The sequence below is a fragment of the Cryptomeria japonica genome, chromosome 4 (genome assembly GCF_030272615.1).
Source record: "Cryptomeria japonica chromosome 4, Sugi_1.0, whole genome shotgun sequence".
Classification (NCBI taxonomy): Eukaryota; Viridiplantae; Streptophyta; class Pinopsida; order Cupressales; family Cupressaceae; genus Cryptomeria; species Cryptomeria japonica.
In genome coordinates, this window is record NC_081408.1 from 150,834,252 (window position 1) to 150,850,610 (window position 16,359).

Genomic DNA, 16,359 nt, shown 5'->3' on the forward strand with positions numbered 1-16,359 from the left:
GGAAGATAAAGCATTAAATGCTTGAAGACTTTAAGGGAAACCTTTAAAGGCTTAAGAAGACTCTAGAAGGAAGCCATTAAGTTTGAAGACTTTAAGGGAAACCATTAAAGGTTTGAGAAGACTCTAGAAGGAAGCCATTAATTTTGAAGACTTTAAGGGAAACCATTAAAGGTTTGAGAAGACTCTAGAAGGAAGTCATTAAGTTTAAAGACTTTAAGGGAAACCATTAAAGGTTTCAAGTGGGTGAGGAAAAATAGGATTTTAAATAAGTTGTGCAACTTGCATTTGTAGGAAAATACAAGTGGGTGGAGGATAAAGGTGATTTAAATAAATGTAAATGTAAATTTATTTAAATGTGAGAGATGGGATTTTGGGGGATTTAAATAAGTATTAATTTATGTTAGAGTATTCGGGTATTTACTTGATTAATTAAACATTATTTGTTTAATTATTTAAGTTCCCTTTATCTTTTTTACACTTAAGATAATTTTCTTCTTCAGAGCATTTATGCTTTTCTGCTTTATGTGCCTCCATTCTTCTCTTGTGACAGGTATTTACATGCAGGTGTTCTTGGGATCTCTGAAGTTATATTTCCTCAACTTCTTCATGACAGAGTTAGCTTAAGTGTAAAAGAGATAAAACCTGATCAGGTACCCAAATACAATGAAATCTTTGTGAATTGGAGAAATAGAGAAAACCATGTGGGAACAAAACTCTACTCCAAAAAGAGATGGAAAAGAATATCACTGAAGCATGAAGAACCAAGAACATCAAAGGTGTCGAGACACATCATCATGAGGCGAATGTCATGGAAGGAACACTCACTTGACAAAGGAAGATGGCAAACAATAGGCAAACATCAACCCCCTCATGGAACTTGATCAATAGTGCATGTACAACAAGACACAAGATATGCAAGATTCCAAGTAAACAATGCATGATGACACTTTATCTCAGTATGTTTGTATAAATACAAGCTACAATGATAAGAAGACTAGAAATAGAAACGTGAACCAAAAAAGAGACACCCTACTCAGAGAAAAATCCCAGGACCTGAAACAACCACGATATCCACCAGAGTGCTGAAAAGTAAAAAACTGAATAAAATATGCATGGAGCAGAATCTAGAAATAAAACTCAGATGGCTGGAAAGTACACAGCACACGCTTTTCGAAAATATAAGTTTTCAAAAAATGGAGTTCAGATGCTCATTCTATGGCTCCTGGAGTGCAAAAACTAGACCTCACTTTAACTGGAAAAAAACACAATCAAACAGCAAAATTGGAAAAAAATACCAATACCATATAGGAGTTGAGAAAATACAACACCACAGGAGCCCATATAATCTCTGCAAGCTGAAAAATATCACTGAAGCAAATCACAGAAGGAAATAATACATAGGAAAAATATGCTCCAAAAGATGAGAGCTCAATAATCTCCAAAATGTATTGTCAATAATAATCCTTCTTCAAACAATGAAAAGAAAGAACTCAACCTTTAATAGGTCAAGAAACCCTAAAAGGGAAAACCTAGGTTTGCACATAATAATTAATTATATGCACCTAAAGTTAGCTTGAGTGTAAAAGAGATAAAGGGAACTTAAATAATTAAACTCTTCAGGCTTTGGTTTCTCATGCCATCTGTATCTTCGATTTTAGTTGTTCGCCTTGTTTGCCTCTTGATTCGAGTAATGTCATTTGAGGGCACTCATGCAAATTATAGTCTTCTCTACCTGGTCATGTTCTAGTTCAGTGGATGTTCTTCAGATCAACAGTTATTCTTCGACAAAGTTTGTAGGTTCTTCATGCTTTAGTGATATTCTTTTCCATCTCTTTTGGGAGTAGAGTTTTGTTCCCACGTGGTTTTGTCTATTTCTCCAGTTCACAAAGATTTCATTGTATTTGGGTACCTAATCAGGCCTTGTTGCAGGGACCCATCTTTATTGCTTTCATTAGCACTTCTAGGTTTTAGCTTCTCCCTAAGTCTAGCTTAAGGGGGGGTGTTAGAGTATTCGAGTATTTACTTGATTAATTAAATATTATTTGTTTAATTATTTAAGTTCCCTTTATCTCTTTTACACTTAAGCCAACTTTAGGTGCATATAATTAATTATTATGTGCAAACCTAGGTTTTCCCTTTTAGGGTTTCTTGACCTATTAAAGGTTGAGTTCTTTCTTTTCATTGTATGAAGAAGGATTATTATTGACAATACATTTTGGAGATTATTGAGCTCTGATACCATATAGGAGTTGAGAAAATACAACACTACATGAGCTCTCATCTTTTGGAGCATATTTTTCCTGTGTATTCTTTCCTTCTGTGATTTGCTTCATTGCTTCTCCTTGTAACAGGTTTTTTAGCTTGCATCAAGTATTTACTTGATTAATTAAACATTATTTGTTTAATTATTTAAGTTCCCTTTATCTCTTTTACACTTAAGCTAACTTTAGGTGCATATAATTAATTATTATGTGCAAACCTAGGTTTTCCCTTTTAGGGTTTCTTGACCTATTAAAGGTTGAGTTCTTTCTTTTCATTGTATGAAGAAGGATTATTATTGACAATCTTTTGGAGCATATTTTTCCTGTGTATTCTTTCCTTCTATGATTTGCTTCATTGCTTCTCCTTGTAATAGGTTTTTCAGCTTGCAAAGATTATTTGGGCTCATGTGGTGTTGTATTTTCTCAACTCCTATATTGTTTGCCTTTTTACAGCATGCAGGCCAAAATTTAATTTTTGTAAAAAAAAGAAAAAAAAGTCTAAAAGGTGATGGTGTTTTTTTTATCAAAAAAAAAAAAAATCAAAATTTTTTTTGGGGGGTTTCCCATGGTACGTAGGGTACCGTGGGGCCCCCTGCCACTGCTGCAGATCTGTCAGGCCTGCAACACCACCAACTATCTTTTCCAGCCCCCATGGCTCCCTACTAGCCCCTGGCGACCCCCGGCTCCTCGACCTTCGGCTTCCTCCGACCCCCAGCGGCCCGGTCTCTGGCCCCCGGCCTCCTGCCGGCCTCGGCCCCCGCAGCGCTTCCCCTGCCGCTCGTCGCAACGCGTCGCCACCGTCGCCGGTTGCTTTAGCAGCCCCCACTCCACTCCCGCCCATTGCCCCAATGGCCCCTGACCTCCGCTCCCTATGGCCCTCGCCGCTTGTGGCCCACCGCCAGCCCAACTCCGCCCGGCTTGGCCTCCTTTGTCGCTGGCCACCTTGGCTCCGCCTGGCCCGAACTCCTCCTCCGCCGCCCACACCCAGCTATTGGGAAATCTCCACCCGACTGATGCAGCTCTACTACCACCACTGCAACTCTGCCCGGCCACCACTGGAGCACCGCTCCCTGGCTATCGGACCACCCATTGGCCACTAGACCCCTTTTTTGGCTTTTTCAGGGGGGTTTGGTTTTTTGGCCCTATCTTGGACATACGAAGTTGTTTTTTCAAAAATAAATAGGCATCGGAAAGCTGGTTCCGAGGCTGACCTCATGGTGTTGGTATTTTTTTCCAATTTTTCTGTTTGATTGTGTTTTTTTCTAGTCAAAGTAAGGTCTAGTTTTTGCACTCCGGGAGCCATAGAATGAGCATCCGACCTCCGTTTTTTGAAAACTTTATATTTTCGGAATGCGTGTGCTGTGTATTTTCTAGCCATTTAAGTTTTATTTCCAAATTGTGCTCCATGCATATTTTATTTAGTTTTTTTCTTTTCAGCACTTTGGTGGATATCGTGGTTGTTTCAGGTCTTAGGATTTCTTCTCTGAGTAGGGTGTCTCTTTTTTGGTTCACGTTTCTATTTCCAATCTTCTTATCATTGTAGCTTGTATTTATGCAAACACACTGAGATAAAGTGTCATCATGCATAGTTTACTTGGAATCTTGCATATCTTGTGTCTTGTTGTACATGCACTATTGATCAAGTGCCATGAGGGGGTTGATGTTTGCCATCTTCCTTTGTCAAGTGAGTGTTCCTTCCACAACATTCACCTCATGATGATGTGTCTCAGCACCTTTGATGTTCTTGGTTCTTTGTGATGCAGTTGTTTTTGGCTGTCCTTTTCAGTGTTCCTATCCCTCTCCCACTTCCACATTATGGGGAGGTTTATCCTGTTGGTTCTACTGCTTCCATGGTTCGATTGATCAACTCTTTAGGCTTTGGTTTCTCATGCCATCTGTATCTTCTATTTCAGTTGTTTGCCTTGTTTTCCTCTTGATTCGAGTAGTGTCATTTGAGGGCACTCATGCAGATTATAGTCTTCTCTACCTGGTCATGTTCTAGTTCAGTGGATGTTCTTCAGATTAGTAGTTATTCTTTGACAAAGTTTGCAGGTTCTTCATGCTTCAGTGATATTCTTTTCCATCTCTTTTTGGAGTAGAGTTTTGTTCCCATGTGGTTTTCTCTATTTCTCCAGTTCACAAAGATTTTATTGTATTTGGGTACCTGATCAAGCCTTGTTGCCGGGACCCATCTTTATTGCTTTCATTAGCAGTTCTAGGTTTTAGCTTCTCCCTAAGTCTAGCTTAAGGGGGGGTGTTAGAGTATTTGGGTATTTACTTGATTAATTAAACATTATTTGTTTAATTATTTAAGTTCCCTTTATCTCTTTTACACTTAAGCTAACTTTAGGTGCATATAATTAATTATTATGTGCAAACCTAGGTTTTCCCTTTTAGAGTTTCTTGACCTATTAAAGGTTGAGTTCTTTCTTTTCATTGTATGAAGAAGGATTATTATTGACAATACATTTTGGAGATTATTGAGCTCTCATCTTTTGGAGCATATTTTTCCCGTGTATTCTTTCCTTTTGTGATTTGCTTCATTGCTTCTCCTTGTAACAGGTTTTTCAGCTTGCAGAGATTATTTGGACTCCTGTGGTGTTGTATTTTCTCAACTCCTATAATTTATTTAAATGTGAGAGAAGATTTAATTAAACAAATATGATTTATTTATTTAATTAATGGTCTAAATTTGGTTAAGTGAATTAAATCAAATAAATTGAATAATTTATTTAATTAATAGGAGAAGAGGGTTAAGATGAATTAATTAAATATTGATTGATGGTTAAATAATCAAATAAATACTAAATATTCATTTAATTAAGTGGACAGATTTATGTGACTATAGTTTTAATTGTGGAAGAATTGGTAATTATGCTTCTAGATGTACTTTCAAAGAGGATAAATATAATGATGATCATAAAAAAAAAGATAATTATAGAAGAGATGATAGAAACAAAAGAGTAGGTGAGAAAGATAAGTCTAAAAGGATTTGTTGTTTAATAAAAAACTACTCCTCTAAAGATAAAGATGGTGATAACTCAAATGAAGAATCATTGTTTTTATCCATAAAAGAAAAGGATAGTGAAAGGTTTGGTAATCCACATGATGAGAATAAGAGGGAAAGTTCAATGTTTGTGAAGAAAAAAATGCATGCAAAAGTGGAACCTATTGTTAGGATTCCCCAAGATACTGAGGGGGGGGGAGAGGGGGGTGAATCAGTATCTAACCAGTTATATACTTTTCTTTCTTTAAAACATGTAAAGCATATCAATACTATATACCGGTAAACAAAAAGTAATGCAATAAATAGAGATAACAACAACCACCTAAAAAGTACACCATAACACAATAGTTTTAATGAGGAAACCCGGTGTGGGAAAAACCTCGGTGGGATTTGTGACCCATAATATTGACTTATTGGACAATAAGAGAATATTACTACTACAATAGGGGCCTACACATGCAGGAAGGCCAAGTGCCTAGAGCTCACTGCTCAAATACAAAATAAGAAGTCACATTGACTTACAAAATGGATTATACAAATCCAATGTCTTGTACTACTTCAAAATAACATCTGCTATGCCAGATCCAGTACCGATTTTAGCTCTGCTGCATACATAAACCCTTAACCTATAATTCGCATAATAGGTCTGCCTTATTTCGCCTTACACATTATTCTTCCTTACAATTCCATTACAAAATGTTCTACAATGATCTCATACATATATGAGTCATATTACAACTCGCCATGTCGGCTTACAATTATTTTACAATTAATTACAAAATACATTATAAACAAAATTCCTCTCGGCCAAGATGCCGGTATCCTTCCTTTGTTTGTCGGTGACCTGTGTGCTGGTGTAGAGTCTGTCATTGTCAGTGCCAGTATATTGTCTTGTCGGTATCATAAGATTGCAAGGTTGCCATCAATGACAAAACCTTCAATCACTTACAATTTCTCATTGGAGTGTGCATTTTCCAACAATCTCCCCCTTTGGCATTGATGGAAACAATCATGAGAGAAAAAATGTTCAAAAATGATATCCAAAAATAGTCTGCCAAAAATGTCTTTTTGATTATTCTCATCTCTCTACTCCCCCTTTGACATCAATGATAAAGGTTGTCAATCGCTGTCAGTGGAGTCCTGCCTAGATTCCTGTAACCGATTGGTTACAATCTAAAAAATATCTGTCAAAACCAAATTTATACCATTGCTAAAAGATTTGCTGTCTTTTATGGCTTCTTGAGTCCTCTGCACTGTACCGGTGAGTATGTGCATTTTCACTTCCGGTGTTTTTAGTCCGGGAACTAGAGCCTCAGATATTTCTTTTCTCAAAGAAATAAGATACTCTAATCTTGGACCAAGTCGACATTTTAAGTCCTTTGCTTTGTCCTTTATTCCTTGTTTTTCATTTTCCATTTTTCTGATTTTCTCTTCTTGCTTTGGAATTTTCTTTTCCAATTCCAAAAATGAGTTTGATGTTCCAATCAGATTGTCAACAATATTATTAATCTTATCCTGTGCTTTTTTTATTTCTTTGTCAAGATCTTCTGTTAGTATATCCAATTTGCATGAATCCCTATACAATTTCTTAAAGTCAAAAATGATTTCATTGAGTTCTAGTAAAAGAGTGTCCATCACTCCTTTGTTCTTCTTAACTATATCCTCAAAGAATTTTTCTTTTTCCTTTATCTATCTCTCCTTAAATGTATCCTCATTTATTTTGTCCAGTGTTATTTGGTTACCGGTTATATACTTAGACGATGTGTCTAATTGGTTCAAAGAATCTTTGTTGTCTATGTTACACTTTGGAGCTATCATCTTCAAAATTGGTATGATGTCATCAATAGCCTTATATGCTAGAACATTACAATATGTTATTTTCTTAATTGAATCTAATAGTACCTCTGTCACATTTGTTGGTCTAAATTCAGACATGGAGGTTCCAAATGTCTGACCAACTGACTTCACAATTTGTAGTCCGTCGGTGAGGGTATTGCTTTCATCTTTTGCTGGAGGATCAGTTTGTGTCTCCATTTCAGCTACCAAGGGTTTAGGTTTTTCTGTGGAAGCCAGTGGCACTATCTCTGAATGTACCTATTGTTCTTCCTGTTTCTTTGAGCTCTCCACAGATGGTTTCTTTGATGGTCCCTCTGATGATTTTTCAGTGGTTTCTACTGTTGGTTTTTCTGCTTGTGACTCTGCATTTTCTACCCGTTCCTTTGTGCTTGCCCCTGAAATGTTTTCAGTAGGTTTCCCAATACCAATGCTATCAGTTTTCTCTGTACCTGTTGTTTGTCCAGTTTGTTGCTCATTCCCAGTTTTAGTGTTTCCAACTATATCTTCAATATTTGTCTCAGCTTTTGTGTCTTCTACCGGTGGCTCAGTTGCCACATCTCTTTTCTCACTTGTCTCCTTATCAACCACAATCTTGACTTCCTGTGTGTTGATATTCATTATATACAACACCTTAGAATCAGTATTTGTATCCTCATGTGGTGTGTCCATACTCTCTGTTGCCGGTTGATTTTCAGTAGTGTCTATCGATGGAGTATCTGAAGGTGGTGGTGGTAAGTTGTCTATTATCTTTATACTAGGTGGACCACCAACCTTACCTTTTCCTTTGTCCCTATCCTTTTGATATACTTTGAAGAGTTTAGGTTTTAGATATTCTTCCTATTTTTCCTTTTCTACCGGGAATATATCCCATGCATCTATCATTTCCTCTGCTATCTCATTTGCTCTCCTTGCCATTAGTGCTACATGTCGGTGAGAAGTTGAAAATACTGATCGGTTAGCCTCAGAGATCAATTTATCTATCTCATCAGGTGAGTTAACAGGATGTACAATAAGTAATTTTTCAATTTTTATTTTCTTATCAAGCTCAATAATACCTACTCTCCTAGCTTCAAGTCTGTTGTAGAGATCTGCCAGTATTTCATCAACTAATTGCATCAAATTTTTTTTAAAAATATCCAAGTGCAATATTACACTATTCTCTACTTTATCTTTATCATCATCGGTTAGTGTGTTATACATTTTGCTGATGTTCTTCAATTTACCATCCTCAGTAATTTCATCCAGTAATTTATTAATAGGAGCTATAGACTTCTTCTTAGGAGTCAACTTTTTCTTCTTCGGAGTCAATTTCTTTGCTAGGGGCCTTACTACCCATTGCTTTTGTCTTTTTGGTGTAGGAGAAGGTGTTGGTGAAGGTTTTCTCTTCCTTTCAACTCTCTTAAATACTGTTGGTATATCACTTTCTGAAGAAGTTCTAATTAGTGATAGGTGTGTTTCTGGTTGGATTGCTTCTAGTTCACCTTCAATTATACCGGTTTGCTTTAGCACATTTTCTTTGATTGCTTTTGCCTACTAGGTACCTTTTCTAATAGTTGCCTCAACCTTTTTAACTATTCTTTGATTGAATTTGACTCTCTAAGGTTTCAACATTACCAAATACTTCTTCCTCAGGTTCCTTAGGAGCTTCTAGGAGGGATTTTGCATGGGTTTCTATTATATTGTCATCAATTTCATATCCCATTTCAGTGAACTAGATGGTTCTAGGAATAACTACCTCCATCCAAATCTCATCTTTCTTTATTACAAAACATATTTCTTTTTGGTACTTATCTACAATAGCTTGTGATAACCTCACTCTTTTTTTCATTCGAGCTTTCAATGTCTGAAAATACTCATTTAAGTTCTTTTCCCTATTCTCTCCCATGTTGTTCAACAATGCTGATAGTTGTTTTCCTACCGGTATATCATATCCGAAGTCTTTAGTGCCAATATCGGGTACTTGTTTGGTTATATACAACATCAGACAAACAAGTAGATTTCCAAATCTAAAAGTTATTTTCTTATCTTTCTTTATCTTACCCAAATTATCAATCAGTTCATCCTTAAGCCATTCACATATGTCTATTCTTGCATTATTATTCACCATATCATGGGCACTTTTAATGCATAGGCTAGAAACTGAGTTTAACCTATTTGTATGTGTAGACTTGTAACCTAAGATCATACTGATAAATTTCACATTGATATCCATTGCATCATTCACCCTTAGTGATCTCTTGTCGGATGTTGCACCAGTTAGTTTTGTCACTAAATCATTTGAGACCTTCTTAGATTTGTCAGGTCTGTTGCCAGTGGAGGGTAACCCTGTCACAACCTCTACTACTTCTTTGGTAATCTTGTGAATAGAGTCCAACCAAAAGAATTCGCCATGAACCCTAGTTAGGACAATTCTTATGATATCCTTGGGGAAATCCAGGATACTAAGAATTTCAGTAAAACCTAGGGTTTCAATTATCTTGTGTTCAACTTTAACATTTCCAGATTCATCACAGATTACAAATTTATACATATTCTTAATTTCATCATCACCCAATTCATCTATATGACAATGCATATACATTCTAGGGTCTTCAGCATAAACTACCCCTTTAGGTATTTGAGAGAATGCACCTAAACTATCATCTTTCTTGGCAATTTTGGGAACTAGCTAGAATACAGGTCTAGGACATTTAATAACTTCGACAACAGTAGGGTTTGCAATAAATTCAGGAGTAGATGAGGATGCCATAGCTATAAATACCTTAATCTGCCTTAGACATGAGAGATTTGATGGATTGCTTTGCTTCTTTGCTTGGAATGCCTTTGCTCATGATTTTCACACTCTCGAAGATTTGAATGCTTGGTGAAATGAAAATGGAGCCAAAACACTTGTTTTATAATGTTATTTTCTTCATCTGCCACATTTAATGCTTGTCGATTAAGTCTCAACTTAACTTATATGCCGGTAAAGAAGTAATATCAACTTCTCACCATCAACCGAGGGAATAATAGCATGTTTCTCATTTTGTTGCTAAACCCTCAAAGGATTTTCCTTCAGTTAGATGAAGAGTCTCTTGCTGGTGGAGTGTTACTCTGTTCTGTCGGTGGAGGAGTATTCCCATCAACATTCAGTTCTAATTTTTTGATCCACTATTTTGAGAATTCCTGCTTTACCTCTTCAACTTTTTCTTTACCTTTCAAACTAGGACCTTTGTTATTTTCCGATGAGGGCTTGCTTCTACAAAATTTAGCAATGTGTCCAATCTTGTTACAGCATAACAAGTCACATTATTTTTCCGAATAGCTTTCCCATATCCTATGTCGGTTTGTGTTCTGCATTGATTAGATAAATGTCCAAATCTTGCACAAACATAACATTTTACATTCATTCTGCAATTTTCTAAATTATGACCAACTTTGTTGCATTTAGAACATTGACCGGTGGGTGTATTGTTGTTCTGATAATTTCTAGATCTACAATGATTTTCTCTATGACCATACTTGTTACAGTTAAAGCATTTGCCATTAAATTTATAAGCAATAGGTTGTCTTACCGGTTTTCTATGATCATGTGTGTTTGCAATACCGGAGCTTTCACCAGCTTCAAAGCCAAGGTCACAAGTGTCACCATTAGGTTTCTGATTCTTCAACATGTCACCTAGTTCTTCTGAGCTTTTCTTGAATTTTTCTTTGTGCTGATTTGCAGTATCTAGTTCTCTTTCCAAAATTTCTTTCTGTCTCATAAGTTCATTTGAGTCATTTTGTGTATGCATCAGATCTATCTTCAACATATCATTTTCATAACTAAGTCTTGTGTTTTCATTTGCAGCATCACTCAGTCTTCTAGTTAGATCTTCTTCATTTTTCTTCCTATCTTCAATTTCCTTGCAAAATCTCATAGTCGTATCCTGCATCTCATTCTGTGTTGTACTCATCTCTTGTCTTAGTTTGTTTACCAGATCTTTAAGAGTTTCCTTTTCATCTCCCTCTTTCTACATCTTCTCACAAAGTTCTCTTCTTTTATTCCTTGCTATAGTGTAATTCTCTTGAAGTGCTTGAATGATATCCTGAGCAGCTTTTAGATCATCCTCAAGTTTGATATTCTTCAGTTTTTCTGCATCATAGTCTGAAAGAGTTGTTTTCAATTGTTCTCTTAAGTTTTCCATCTCTACCGGGTGCAAGATCTTCCTCAAGCTATTAGGATTCTAAAAATAGAGGACCAAACTCTGATACCAATTGTTAGGATTCCCAAAGATACTGAGAAGGGGGGGGGGGGGGGTGAATTAGTATCTAACCGGTTATATACTTTTCTTTCTTTAAAACATGTAAAGCATATCAATACTATATACTGGTGAACAAAAAGTAATGCAATAAACAGAGATAACAAAAAGCACATGAAAAGCACATCATAACACAGTAGTTTTAGCAAGGAAACTTAGTGTGGGAAAAACCTCGGTGGGATTTGTGACCCACAATATTCACTTACTGGCCAATAAGAGAATATTACTGCTACAATAGGGGCCTACACATGCAGGAAGGCCAAGTGCCTAGAGCTCATTGCTCAAATACAAAATAAGAGGTCACACTGACTTACAAAATGGATTATACAAATCCAATGTCTTGTACTGCTTCAAAATAACATCTTCTATGCCAGATCTAGTACCGGTTTTAGCTTTGCTGCATACATAAACCCTTAACCTATAATTCGCATAATAGGTCTGCCTTATTTCACCTTACACATTATTCTTCCTTACAATTCCATTACAAAATGTTCTACAATGATCTCATACATATATGAGTCATATTACAACTCGCCATGTCGGCTTACAATGATTTTACAATTAATTACAAAATACATTATAAACAAAATTCCTGTTGGCCAAGATGCCAGTATCCTTCCTTTGTCTGCTGGCGACCTGTGTGCCGGTGTAGGGTTTGTCATTGCCGGTGCCGGTATATTGTCTTGCCGGTATCATAAGATTGCAAGGTTGCCATCAATGACAAAACCTTCAATCACCTACAATTTCTCATTGGAGTGTGCATTTGCCAACACCTATTGCTTGGATCATTAATTTTGGATGCTCAAATCATATGAATAGTGATAGAAAGAAGTTTATAAACTTTAAAATCTATGTGATGGTGGATCAGTAAATTTTTTTTGTGAATTTAGGTACCACCCATTTGTGGTAAAAGAACCATAACTATTGATGGTAATCATAAGACATATGATTTTTATTATGTTAATGCTCCGAGACATAGTCTTTTGAGTGTGAGTCAGATGTGAACTAAAATCTTATCAGCTCATTTTTCATGGGTTTGGATGTGAAATTAGAAAGGGAGCTTCCGAAAGATTGGATGTAGAAGGAATAAGAATAAATGGAAATGTCTACTATGAGAAGGAAAATAGAGGAAGTATCTATATTCTAGTGCAAAGAAATGAATGTTGGTTGTGGAGAAAAAGGTTGGGACATGTTAACTTTGACAACTTGGTGAAGATTAGTTCAACTCATGCTTAGAGAGATTTATCAAAGATTATCAAACTTGCTAATACATTATGCAAGGAATGTCAGTTGAGAAAGAAAACAAGGAGTAGATCAAGAACAAGGAATATTCTACTACAAGGCCTTTGGAGTTGATTCATACAGATCTGTATGGACCTAGAAGGATAATAGGACTAGATGGTAAAATGTATTTTATGTTACTTATTGATGATTATTTTAGAATGACATGGGTTACTTTCTTAAGAGAAAATTTTGAAGCATTTGATAGTTCTAAGATATTAAAATCTATTATTAAGAATCAAATAGATGCTAAAATCAAGTGTTTGAGATCTGACAGAAGAGGATAATTTACACCAATTGAATTATCTACACTTAGGAATCCTTAACATAATGGAGCTGATGAGAGGAATAATAGGACTATTCACTAGTGCATTTGGGCCTAATTTCCGATGGCTAATTATCGGATTTGCGACGACACAACATCGGACTTTCGACCAACTTTACCATCAAAAACTCGTCATCGGGCTTCTTGATGATGCCATTTGGGTTGGTCGTCCGACGATGTTATGAACTCCTCCGACGGCGGCTATATTTGCTCCCTTGACCACAAATTTTGGTGGATTTCTGTTAGAATTCTGACGAATGCTATGTTTGCTCCTCGACGACTGTCCAACATGGAAGTGACGTCGGATATACAACATCCTTGTCGAATGTTTTATTAGTTGTCATTGTAATTCCGACGGTGAGAGATGATGTGGGTCAAATGACTTTGTCGTCGGTGCATGAAAGCGTTGAATGAGTTCTACTTTTAAAAATTGCATAAAACATTTATTATTTATTTGATTCAGTGTTATTTGCAAAAAATGATTATCAATGATGTTTCCTTTCTCCAAGAATTGTCTAGGATCTTTCCATCAGATAATATGTAACATCGAATGACTAAATCTTTTCTTTACAAATGCTTATTTTATTTAATTATTATCTGAGCATGAATTAAAATCTATATCTGTACAGAAGCAAAACATACAAGCTGAAGAGTTATGTGCAAGCAAATTTCGTAAAAGAAAGCAAGCAGGCATTATCTTGAATGACATGGAAACGAGCTCATTAGTTGCCTAGAAGAGAGCAATTGGAGAAAAGAAGAGGAAAGTGTTAAAGGGTGATAAATACATAGAGAGTATGCAATACAAACAAACAATGTCTGGAGTGTGTGATGTGGCATCTCTAATTTATTTCCAGAGGGACAAACTGGTTTTGGAGTGCCTGCGAAACCTATTGGGCCACGCTTGGAGAAAATCAATGGCTCCTCTAGTCACTTGTGGACATCCTTAAGTAGCATAGGAACATAATCTATCACCAAATGATAAAAGATTAAGATTAACCCGGACAAAATTCAGCAGCTATACTGACCTTGTGCCTTTGTTCTTAGTTGCTTGATGTGATAGTTGATAATGTCTGATCTCATAAAGTTACGGACCCCATTTAAGACTGACCTGTCTAATTTCAAGTGTATCCTCTTCTGTTTAAGACAATATAATGATCACTTTGATATGGATATGATATGATTGATAAGACAGTTTGATCAATTGATTGCAGATGTTTGACTGGATAGTCGTATCCTTTGTTAACTTCGTGCGAAGTATTTTCTAGATATCTGCTAGGGTATTTTTTTCTCACAAGACATTTTATTGCAATTTTTTCTGATTTGATTGATTTTTTATTTTTAGTTCTTTTCCAAGAGCTTTTTTGATGTTTTTGGATTATGTAGATCGATATTTGAATGTTTTTGATTGATTTTTTCAGGACATTTTGGAGATGTTTTTGGATTATGAAGGATTGTTTTGCAGATATTTTTGGTTGTTATGTTTTCCATATTTGAATGTTTTTGGATGATTTTTTTAGGACCTTATATGGATGTTTTTGGTATTTTTGAGTTTTTCGCTGTTTTTGGATTTTAAGTTTTTCAATGTTTTTGGATTTTGAGTTTTTCAGGACTTTATACAGATTTTTAGGATTTTTTCAATTATGCCTCCAGTGTGCAGACCTGTATGACATGATGATTTGTAGATGTATGTGGAGACAATGAAGTTTTGACATGACCTATGTGAATGCAATATGATGAAGATGCATTTCCTATTCAGACAAGGTTGACTGTGTTTTTTTTAGCATTTGTAATACACCAATTGAAATAAAGGTGCAAAACATTTCAGAGATAAGCAGTCAATCGATCTCTAAGGTCCCTAGGATCATTCAAACCAACAGACTTAGTGACTAAGATTTACAAATGGAGACACAAAAAACTTCCCCATTGGTTCTTGAAACTTTGATCTTCTTTTGCCCATGTGTGGGCAAATGAGTTAATTCTTGCTCTTGTGTTCACTAAAGATCCTTAGCATCCTATATGACTAGCTACATGGATTATCCTAACTTCAAAAGCGTCCCGAATAGAGCCTCGCTGCCAGCAAGCCTTGAGAGCTTTGACAAGGTTATAGATTGTAATCTCTCAAATATTACTCCATTCCTAGTAGGCGTTCATAGCCCTGATGGAGTTACTTGCATGTTCCCATAGTCAAGCTTTTTGTCGCACTTGCATGCATTATATTTCAGTTATATAGCATTTCTCTTTTGCCTTGAGATGTATATTTGGCATAGCTCTTTTTTTAATTTTTATTTTCTTGCCTTGACTTGTAAGTAAGGAAACCTACTTGGGTGTGACAATTACATCAGCACTGAAGTAGAATTTTAGATTTTTCACTAGTCATATGATCAACTAGGTGTCTAGAATGAAATAGAGATTTATTATGTGTTTGAGGTATAACAATTGATAGATTTTGGGTTAACAAGTCTCAAATAGTGAAATCACTACCCAACCATAAGTAAAGCATTGTCATAGGGTAATGTTGAAAATGAATGACCTTACGACCTCAAAGACTTCATATCTGAATATCTAAGAAAGGAGAGGACCCTTGTTTCTCTTCAATGCAAACGAATGATAAACTTGAATAGTTGCCTTGTTTTATTGATTCTATATGAAAATACAAAATCTTTGAGAATGTGATGCATTTGAAAAAGAAACTATATGTAATGCACTGTTTTGAATGATATGATATGCAATGCGGAAAATAAAACCTAAACTACACAACCCTTAGGTATAATATCGTTTAAGGTGCATGCTATTCATAGGGTCAGAGAGTGGATCTCCCTCCATGGTAGCCAAATTATATGCTCCATTTCCTATAACCCTTGTTATTATGAAGGGACCTAGCTAGTTAGGTTTGAATTTCCTTGGCTTTTCTCATTCCGCTAGGTTCCTTTGATTCTCTTTAAGGACTAGATATCCCACTTCAAAAGCTCGTGGGTGGACTCTTTTATTATAACTCTGTCTCAGTCTATTTTGATATCCTTGTAAATGGTTGAATGTTGTTTGTCTTTTTTCATCAAGGGTTTCGAGTTCTTGTAACCTTGCTACTCTATACTCTTCCTCTGATATGATGTTCTGTAAGGAAACTCTTAGAGATGGTATTTCTATTTCAATGGGGAGTATTGCTTCTGTATCATAGACTAAGGAATATGGTGTTGCTCCTGTAGGTGTGTGTACTCCTATTCTGTAAGCCCAAAGAGCAGGATTTAATTGGAGATGCCAGTCCTGTCCTATATCAATGACAAATTTCTTAAGAATTTTCAATATTGTTTTATTTGTAGCCTTTGCTTGTCCATTGCTTTGTGGATAGTATGGTGTGGCAAATCTCTGTTG

At 35.9% G+C, this 16,359-nt stretch overlaps 1 protein-coding gene across 1 annotated transcript; it reads right to left on the reverse strand.

The window, feature by feature from the left end:
* Nucleotides 1-2,894: 2,894 nt before the first annotated feature.
* On the reverse strand, nt 2,895-7,302 carry LOC131874969 (uncharacterized). Its single transcript, XM_059218951.1, has 2 exons — nt 7,180-7,302; nt 2,895-3,335 (listed from the first exon to the last, which is right to left on the reverse strand). The coding sequence occupies exons 1-2, from the start codon at nt 7,300-7,302 to the stop codon at nt 2,895-2,897; spliced, it is 564 nt and encodes a 187-aa protein (XP_059074934.1).
* Between the last annotated feature and the right edge of the window lie 9,057 nt (nt 7,303-16,359).